The 10,620-nt window shown below is 42.0% G+C and overlaps 1 protein-coding gene across 1 annotated transcript; it reads right to left on the bottom strand.

Annotated features, from left to right (window-relative positions):
• Window positions 1-657: 657 nt before the first annotated feature.
• On the bottom strand, window positions 658-9,647 carry LOC310759325 (protein LEG1 homolog). The gene is made up of 6 exons (XM_083606318.1): window positions 9,197-9,647; window positions 7,201-7,287; window positions 5,984-6,168; window positions 4,219-4,337; window positions 2,900-3,138; window positions 658-1,139 (listed from the first exon to the last, which is right to left on the bottom strand). Exons 1-6 carry the CDS (start codon window positions 9,606-9,608, stop codon window positions 1,051-1,053), a joined length of 1,131 nt encoding a protein of 376 aa, XP_083462444.1. The 5' UTR covers window positions 9,609-9,647; the 3' UTR covers window positions 658-1,050.
• Window positions 9,648-10,620: the final 973 nt, after the last annotated feature.

Genomic DNA, 10,620 nt, shown 5'->3' with positions numbered 1-10,620 from the left:
TTAGGTTTCTGAGTCCAGTTCCAAGGCATGACTAGTTCAACCCCTCACTAATTTAGTTCTTAGGTGTTCTCTCAACTAGATATATTTTATTTTGCTTCGGTAAAAGCTTCTAAGAAGCAGAATTCTCAATAATCCGCGAGAAAGCTGTTTTGCAAAGCACTGCTAATCAGTACCACAAGATGGTGCTGTGTGACACATTTTACAGCTGATAGGGACAAGCAGTCCATGCATCGTTTTATAAGCACATTGGGTCTAAAATGCTTCCGTGCTTCACAGCTCCTCCCATCCCGCCTCTCCAAATGTTGTGTTCACTTTATATTCTATTTTTATTTATTTAAGTGAATTCAGAAGTTAATATTTATCTAACAAGATTAAGATGCTGCCTGGTTATAATCAAAACCCCGAGCAGTTTGTAACTCTCCCAAGGCTACACACTTCGCTTTGTTACACAAATGTTTTTGCCAGGCTGGAATGCTTCCATGAACTCTTGCTTGTCTGAATGGAGAATAGAGAGGGGTGTGTGAGTGTATTTAAAAACTAGCCTAGTGTAGAAATGTAATGTTACATTTGCTGCTTCATACACTTTTGACCTTTCAAACCACAAGGAAGGTTGGGGGAGAGGGGTGTTTTGCAGTTCCTTGATAAAGACAAATCAGGTTTCATTTTCAGCTTCATTTTATTTATTTATGGCAGGCTTCCTCAAACTCAGCCCTCCAGGTGTTTTGAGACTACAATTCCCATCATCCCTGACCACTCGTCTTGCTAGCTAGGGATCATGGGAGTTGTAGGCCAAAAACATCTGGAGGGCCGAGTTTGAGGAAGCCTGATTTATGGCATTTAAGAAGTCACTGTGTATAGGTCTACTCAGAATGAAGTGCCAGGTAAGTGTAAATAGGGTTGCAACCTTAATCCCATATAGATAAGCGTAAAACTGGTGAATTTCTAAGAAATGCATTCAACTAGCAAACGTTGATTCACTACTAAGCAGATAATTAAAGGAATTATCCCCGCCCCCTTTGTTGAGCTATGTGTTTCCAGAGACAAGTTTCTCTAAATCACACTTTCAATAAGTTTGCGGCCAATTTCTCTTCCTGCTTCGGTAGCCATGGCAGCCTTCCAAATCAGCAGCAAAAGGTTTCCTGTAAAAGAAAGGTTTTATTTATTTATGTGAGGATTTATCTTCTGCTTTCCAGTTCAGCAAATTGTTAAGAGTGAATTTCTGTTTAATTCTTACATGCTGGTATTTTGAGAGCTAATTTTATTGTGTGCTGTTATATTCTAATAGATTATTGAATATTACATTATTTTGTTTGTTTTAAAGTTATGTTTTTATTATGACTTTTTGTGTTGGATCAGATTGTTATAAGGTGCATGATCTTTGTTGTACATTTTGTTGTTTCTTCAGCTTGTAAACTGCATTGTGTATAGTCAGTGCTTTTTTTCTAAAAATGTTTAGGGGTACTCTCATTTTCCTACTCATATTGAAATACTGCCACTCAGTGAGACCAAACTTAGATTCACAAAATGTTTAGGGGTATGCATACCCCTGCGCCCCCCCCGAAAAAAGCACTGTGTATAGTTAAGATAGAAAGATGGTATACAAATTAAAAGTTTAATGAAATGAAATGTTTATGCAGGCATTAAATGGCTGGAAGATACTGGTCCTGGACCATGCTGGTTGTTTGTTTGTTTGTTTGTTTGTTTGTTTGTTTGTTCATCCATAGCACTCAAGTATCTTCCCATCCTATTATATTTTGCTTTCGATCTGACATGGAAGGCTTTGAGCTATCTATCAGGTAGGATTTTCAGGAACAGGACCTTGCAGATCAGAGTTCAAATCTCTCCTCGGCCATGACATTAACTAGGTTAGTCATCATGTCTCAGCCTAATCTGCTTTACTCACTGAAGGAAAAGTGGATATGAGCGTAAAAATAAAATAAATATAAAAAGCAAAAAGTTGCTTTTTTCTCATTAATGCCACAAGATGGTGCCATGCAACACCAATTTTATAGCTATCTGAACAGCTGTGTGGAGAAGTGGAGCAAAAGACCATTATAAAGCAGAAAAAGCATGCAACCTCAGCTTGGTGAAATGCGTATTTCCCTCTAAAAATGAATCACCTCCTTTACAGGTTTCCATTCTTCTGTGTCATTTATTTTTGGGAATAGAATGAAGTTTATTTTTGGCTTCCAGTCCTGCCTGCCTTAATAGAGGCAGCCCCCACGACAGCGGGGGATTGTTGGCAAATGAAAAGCAAGGATAACAGAGGATAAATCATCCTTGCAAATTCCCACCGGGACAGGGGGAATGGACTTCGCTTGCAATTCATCTCAGTACCTGGCTCTTGCTCGGGCATGGGAGGCAGGGAGGTGCTGAATGCAAAAGCACCTCACCTGGTGAAAACCCTCCTACACCACCATTAAGAAGCAGAGGTTCACTGTTTAATTGGATCTTTAATTGACTTTAAAGAACTGGCACGTGGTGGAAAAGGGTTGCAACAACATCTGCCAGACACTGTGAAGGCAGGAGGAAGAAACTGCACACAGAAGAAAAACTGGAGGCAACCCTAGTATTTATGTTACATGAACATATAAAACTGTGTGTATATGTGTGGTGCTGGGAAATAAATATTTTGATTCAACCTTGAAAATGGTAAGAGAAAGCTGGACAGTCTTCATGGCTCATGAGGAGACCCTCCCTAGAGCCTGAAGAGGATGTTGGTGAGGGCAGAGACCGGAGGCACAGCGTGCTTTGTTTGGGCTGCTCAGCCTCCCTGCCTAACAGCTGATGTGTGGGGTAGTGCAGAAGCAGCTACCACTTTCCTGTGCATCCTCCAGCCTCCTACCAGCCCCACAGCTTCAATTCTAGTTGTGTACTGTGTGGTTGTCCAAACACCTACCTGTTTTCTCATTGACTCTACTCAGGGCACCAAGTAGAAACAGCACTTTATTCTGCTCAGGTGTGAAGTCTGCAATGAAAGGGGCTTTCTCTCCTTCCAAAAGCATTCTTGGCGGTAAGCCAGTCTGCAAACGATTGGTGGTCTCCTGGTCTGTATGAAAATGTGTGGCTGCAATGAAATCAACAGTAGCCGCCCAGTCCTCCCCAAAATTGCTTTCAGGACCACTAAGGTATGGCAATCTGAAATGTGAAGCAAGAAGAGGAAAGTGAGGTAATCAGTTTAAACTCCATTGTTGTTGTTGTTCTTATACTGTATATTTTGGAAGCTGTTTGTTCACTATGCACACGGACACCTCTTAAGATATTGTAACCAATTTTCATAATGGTTCCTGAGATCAAGGAGTAGGCTTTTGTCCATGTTTGGATACAAGTGGGCATCATTTTGAATCAAGACACAGGACAGGCTTTCAAAACTGCATTGATTTTAACCACTGATTTCAGAACAGCACTGTTGTTGTTTTAGCAGTCCTGAGCAATGCAAGATATGAGGCTGCTGCTATTTGCCTTTATTTGCTGCTTCATAAAAAAATCTCAAACACCACAAAATACAAAAAAGCTAAAATCAATTAAAAACAAGGTAATGAAAAGAAAAACACGATATAGTGAACAAAATTCCTTCAGTGCCAATTATTAATGCTAAAGAAAGGACAGATTGTAGCCCACCCCACTAAAATATTCATTCTGCTATCAACAGGTTAAATAGCTTCTAATGTGATCTAAGTAAGAATAGATTTTCGGATTTTGATTAATTAATTGCACATTACCAGGAGCTGCATCACATCCTGTTGGAAGAACTTATTTATTTATTAAGAGACTTTTCTTCCCAAAGAGACACAGAATTCAAAAACGTTCAAGAATACATACACAATCAAACACAAATTAGAAACTTAGGGCAAATATACAGGATAAAATGTAGAACGCAACAGCCAGCAGTCAGTCCTAGGTTGATGCACTCCTCAAGCTATATCCTGAATAAACAGAAATGTTTTAAATTGACCAGTGCTTTTCGTGATGATATTCACAGGTATGGAGTATTGGCACCTGTGGTTCCCTCCACCCCACCCATGGCAGTTGTTTTGTGCTGGCACCCACAGCACCTATATCAAAATAAGATTACAGGTATCTTTACTCTTTCCAAGACAGCACTGCATATGACTGCTGGAAAACAAAGATTGTTTCTCACACCTGTAAGTGACCCGTGAGTGTACATCATAGGGAACCTGCGAAAAACCTTTTGTACCTCTGGTAGTTTTCTCTTACCGGTTTTTAAACTTTCGCCTTCCATAAGCCAAGCTATGAACGTGAGCGTTCCACATGTAGTTCAGTGCTGCTTCTTGTGCTTCAGGCGCTTCAGAGCTCAGTGCAGTGGATGAGAGATACTAGAAGAGAAGATGCCATACGCACATACGTGCGCGCGCACACACACACTCCATTAGGATAATAAAATAATAATAATAAACTTATTATTTATTTATTTATACCACGCCCATCTGGCTGGGTTTCGCCAACCACTCTGGGCGACTCCCAGCAGAATATTAAAAACACAATAAAACATCAAACATTAAAATCTTCCCTAAACAGGGCTGCCCTCAGATGTCTTCTAAAAGTCAGATATTTGTTTATTTCCTTGACATCTGATGGGAGTGCGTTCCACAGGGCAGGCGCCATTATCAAGAAGGCCCTCTTCCTGGTTCCCTGTAACCTCACTTCTTGCAGTGAGAGAACCGCCAGAAGGACCTCGGTGCTGGACCTCAGTGTCCAGGCTGAATGATGGGGGTGGAGAAGCTCCATCAGGTATACTGGGTCGAGGCTGTTTAGGGTTTAAAGGTCAGCACCAACACTTTGAATTGTGCTCGGAAATGTACTGGGAGCCAATGTAGGTCTTTCAGGACCGGTGTTACATGGTCTTGGCGGCCGCTCCCAGTCACCAGTCTAGCTGCCGCATTCTGGATTAGTTGTAGTTTCCGGGTCACCTTCAAAGGTAGCCCTCAAAAAGTGAATGGGGGAGGGGGTGGGACAGCATCTATTTTTCATGCAGAAGGTCCCAGGCCAAATCCCTGGCATCACCAGATGGGGAGGGAATGCCCTGTGTTCAAAATCCTGGTGAACCACGGCCAGCCAATGGCAACAATACTGAGCTAGATGAAGGGTCTGACTATAAGGCAGGCTTCCTCAAACTCAGCCCTCCAGATGTTTTGAGACTACAATTCCCATCATCCCTGACCACTGGTCCTGCTAGCTAGGGATCATGGGAGTTGTAGGCCAAAAACATCTGGAGGACCGAGTTTGAGCAAGCTGCTATAAGGCATCTTCCTGCATCCTTAATTAAAAACTGATTGGTTTGTTCTGCTACAGATGTGTGTGAGCTTTCCCCTTATTCAGTTTTCTTGGAAATGAAGTTTTTGTTTTTGTTTTAAAAAAGGGAAGTAACTGAAGATTGTAAATCTATCCCTCTTTTGCCAGCCCTTCCAAATCATAGCACTTGCATCACCATGTGGAGCTTTTGTTCATAAATACTGTATCATCCTTTACATTGCAATCTTATACCTGCCTCGCTGGCTTCAATAGGATTTACTCCCAGGTATAAGATTGTAGCCATAACTAGAATTCTCATTAGCTGAGCAGCTATTCTAAAATATCATGTCATTGATGGCAGTGCAATACCCACGGAATTGTGTCAGAAATGGATTGCCCCTGTTCCTTCAAATATATCCCAGAACATTTCATGTTCTCTTTCTTACTCACACTACAAATCATCCCAACATCTTGCAGTATTTTGCTGGTGGCATTAATTTAGACAGGTTCTGAAACATAATTATTTTCTTTAACCATTTAAAATGTCCTAAATTGTCTAATGAAGTAGGTGAGCAGAGATTATTTTGAAGTGGGAAAACAAGGAAACAATAACCTATTGTTGAAACTGAAAAACAGAAGGCGCTACTTGATTGCTATCTTTAAATATATGGTTCTGGTGCAAAAAAAAACCACCCTACTATCCGTCTTGTCAGAAAAACAGCTACAGTACCTTGAAGAAATCTCTCCAGCCAGCCATGGCTTTGGGTGCCTGGGCACTGCATTCTGCAACACTGTGACAGAAGTCAGCTCTTTGCTCATCTGGTGGTAGTATTTCTACCTTGTCTGCCAAGTCTCCAAAAATGCCACTTTCCAGTGCTCCCAGAAAGGGTACAATTGCTAGGTAGTAATTCATACCTGCAGTAATGGACAGCAGCAATATTGGTTTAGCAGAACATCTGGCGATACGGGAAAGCATTCAAATTACTGGAAGTTCTGGTAAATGGAAGGCACACTTCCATGCAGCATCAGGCAAAACTTAAGACATCAATTGCACGATTTAACAACTGGGTGAATGGCTTTTTAAAAAGTAAACTAGGCCACCTGAGCTTGCTATTTACATGACTGGGAGTCGTCGTCCCCCAAAATGCAATTAGCACATCCCCCAATCTGGATTAGTAGCATAGCAGGCAGCAAAGGCATAATGCACATCTCCTCCCAGGACTGGCCTAGGGCATTTGGCTGCTTTAGACAAAGCAGAAAATGCCATCCCTCACTCCCTCCTCTGCCACTGCCTGCTGCTGTTACCTCTTCCTCTGCAGCCCCTCTTGCTAAAGGTGGCAGGGGCATAAAAACGGGCAGTCATCGTGGGGAGCAGCATGCTTTTCAGAGGTGGGATCTACCGTCTGTGGTGACTGTCTTACGTCACCTCATGGGCTTTGTCTACTCCTGTGCAAGGTTTTCAGTCTGAATTGGGTCCTGACTTCTGCAATATATTTAAAATAAGGAATTCATGCAGCCACTACTTGTATGAATGGTCTCACATCGAGTTTGGCCTTCAGTCCCAATTTGTTCAATGGTCTAACTCCCAAATATGTGGTTCTGGGATTGCAGCCACAGGATTTCAGAGGCAGGAGGCCTCATTCACACATTGATAAATGCAGTGCTTTTTTCTAGGGGGACGCAGGGGTATGCATACCCCTAAACATTTTGTGAATCTAAGTTTGGCCTCATTGAGGGGCAGTATTTCAATATGAGTAGGAAAATGAGAGTATTCCTAAACATTTTTTTTTAGAAAAAAAGCACTGGATAAATGTATCAGTAACACAGAGATAATAAATACTATAAGCAATAAAGGTCCAATCCATGCTCTGCACATTTAGGCCCTACAAATTACTGTGTGGGTAGGACTCTGGTATTATGAAAATCTTCATGGATGAAAATACCTACACGCCCACCAGCTGCGCTCTGATATGCACAGATTATCTCCATCTTTCTTGCTGCATCTTGTGATGTTGGTTGGATCTTCTAGTCTGCCTAGAAGAAAATCAAGTACAGTATTACATAACATTTAATGATGTTTACATCCTACCACAAACATTTTAATGACTGGGTGAGTTGTGACGATTGCTACGAGGTAGGCAAAACCACCAGGCTGGAGCCAATTGGCCTGGTGGACAAATTCCTACCCGATCCCAAAAGATGGCAACCGCCACAGCAAGGTTTTATATATGCCACCATTTCCCAGTTTGTTGCTCTCCAGGTATTCTTGAACAGCGACTCCCATCATCTCTGACAGATGGCCATGTTGACTGAGGCTGATGGGAGTTGGCCCAAAACATATGGAAAGGCTTGCAGAAGCCAGTTACTGTACCCAGCTGAAAATGAGGGCACTGTAGAAGAGGGAATTTCATCAGGTGCAGCTTATCAACTGCAGCTGCTGAAATTCCCTGCTCAAGGCAACGGAGTCATGTCCTCATTTGCACCCAGCCACCATATCGAAAGCCTACACAAAATCAATCATAATAACTTTTAACTTTTGCCACACCTAACAGTTCTCTGCAAATACACCTTGCATTTCATATCTCCTCAGAAATAAGTTTGGCTGAGTTCAGCCGGGCTTAGCCACAGGTAGGTGGTTGTAAGATTGCAACTGTAGGCCCACTGTGAAATCTTTGAGGTTTTTTGGGCAGAGTGTGTGTAATGACCATAGGAACATTTGCAAGGGAGATTCAACTGAGTTGGAGAGGGTTAAACATTCTTCTCATGTGTTTCATTGTCCCTTCAAATGATCACTACCCAGGTACAGTGGTACCTCGGGTTACAGACGCTTCAGGTTACAGACTCCGCTAACCCAGAAATAGTCCCTCGGGTTAAGAACTTTGCTTCAGGATGAGAACAGAAATCATGCTCCGGCGGTGCAGCGGCAGTAGGAGGCCCCATTAGCTAAAGTGGTGCTGCAGGTTAAGAACAGTTTCAGGCTAAGAACAGACCTCCGGAACGAATTATGTACTTAACCTGAGGTACCACTGTACATGGAAAATATGAGAACAGGCAGTGTTTTTTTTCTAGTGACACTCAGTGATGCAGAGTACCCCATCCCCCTTTTTAAAGAGCCACATCACATACCCATCACTTTATGCAAGGACTTAGTGGAGCTTGCTACTTGATAAGCATGCGTAGCATTGTACTGTTAATACAGTGGTACCTCGGGTTAAGCACTTAATTCGTTCCAGAGGTCCGTACTTAACCTGAAACTGTTATTAACCTGAAGCACCACTTTAGCTAATGGGGCCTCCTGCTACCGTGGTGCCCCCGGAGCACAATTTCTGTTCTCATCCTGAAGCAAAGTTCTTAACCTGAGGTACTATTTCTGGGTTAGCGGAGTCTGTAACCTGAAGCGTATGTAACCTGAAGCGTATGTAACCTGAGGTACCACTGTACATGTAAGGTGGAAATGGAAAGGAAATATGTGCTACAGAAAAGATGTATTCCTTGCTTGGGCTGAAGAACAAAGTTTGTGGGGAAATTGTTAAGAATTGGGATGATAATAATGAGCAGGAAGTGGGCAGCAGTGCTGTGACTCTGAGATATGAGCAGCCTGCTTTGGTTATGTCTGTAGTTGGAGGATCTTTTTTCAACGTTTTCTTTCGCTATCCTCAATAAAGTGAGGTGAGCTAAGCTAATTGGCCCTTTCATCTGTATATATAGAAGACACCCACTTCCCTATTGTGTCCATACGTATGATGTCTGAGCACTGGACCTCATTTTTTTACAAACAAAAAGCAGTGAGGCTAAGAACACCATTTTTGCATTGTAGAGCTTAACAAAAAGCGCTGAAATACATTTTCAAAGTCACAAATCTCAACCTATTTCTCCTGCCATTTGAACCAAGAAGAGAGAGCACATTCCTAACAGTTTAGATTGTAAGGGAATTCGTTCATACCTGTAGAGTATTGCCAGCCATGCTGTAAAGCCAGTCCCCATAAGATATTTTTGTTCGAAATGTATTGCAAACCATGCTGCTGGGGCAATCTTCCTGGGACATTGTTGTCAGCATCATTTGGTCCAAGAGGAGCGAAAAAGTTAGATGTGGCTTTAAGCAGGATTTTGTATAGTCCTAATCTCTGAGGGTAGCTCCACGGGTTGATTAATATGTTGTTGCCATTTACTGGGTAATCATCTAAATTTCCAGGTGCAGAATGCCATAGCGGAGGAACATCATCACTGTAGCTTTCTGGCTCTTCAGCTAATTTTTCTGTGAGTTCTAGGCTGAGTGAAGAAGTAGCAAAAAGGAAGATGAAGAGATGCCAAAAACAATTTCTCAGGAAAAGGCACCCCATGCTGGACAAGACCATTCTGTTTCTTGGCTTCAGAATGCATGAAAGTTGTTTTAAAAAGGGAGGAGCAAGTTAGAATGTGAAACGTACACCCTATGTAAATCAGAAATAAGTCACTCCTCCTGCCTCTCCTCTCTGCTTCCTCCTCCCCAACATGCAGGACAAATATACATATTGCAGGGCATTACAATTTCATCTTGTTCACTTGGATATGTACTCTGCTTAGCAAAAAACAACAACAACAACTCCAGGAATGGTGGCAACCAGTTTAACCAGTCTGCTATTTAAGCGCAGATAATTGAAGTGCAGATGATTGTGGGAAGTGTATTCACACAAATCTGTTCTGGTTTCTTTCCTTTCCTTTTCCTTTTGACAGACTCTTCTCATCTGTAACCCCCAGTTGCTGCCCCCTTATAGTAATTCACCCTGGGTGGGATCCTACCATGGTCCTTGTTCTGCCAGCCCAACCAACCTCTGTAGCCAATCCAGAAGGCCTGAACAGAGAGAGATCTATCCAGACATCTTTGCCACTTCCTGACAGATGAACTCCATATGGACAAAACAAGTTCACATGCTCAAATCTGATCAGGGCTTAATTATATTATTATTATTATTATTATTATTATTATTATTATTATTATTATTATTTCTACCCCGCCCATCTGATGAATTACCAAGCCACCCTGAACAAGCACAAAAAGTTAACTTTTTGTGGCCACATCCACCTTCCAAGGGTTCTGAGCTCCCCTCCAACGGCAGTGCTACAACCACAATGACCAGGCAATGCACACCCTAGGGTGGCTACTGGTCCTTCTAAGAGGCAGTTATCATTCCTTTGTCCCATCAAACATACATATGGAATCCCTTTATAACTAAAAAGAGGTTATAGTGGTGTTATTTATATTCCTATATAACTAATAACAGAACATCCAAATTTATTTAGCGCCTGCCCAGTCAACCTCTACTCCCTCTCCTTTGTGTAAATGTGTGGATTCAAAGTATTATGATAGGAAGGAGAATTTAAAAATGA

This window comes from Podarcis filfolensis, assembly GCF_964270895.1.
Source record: "Podarcis filfolensis genome assembly, chromosome: 3".
NCBI lineage: Eukaryota > Metazoa > Chordata > Lepidosauria > Squamata > Lacertidae > Podarcis > Podarcis filfolensis.
The sequence above is the reverse complement of the archived record's forward strand: the minus strand, read 5'-3'. Positions and strand labels throughout refer to the sequence as shown.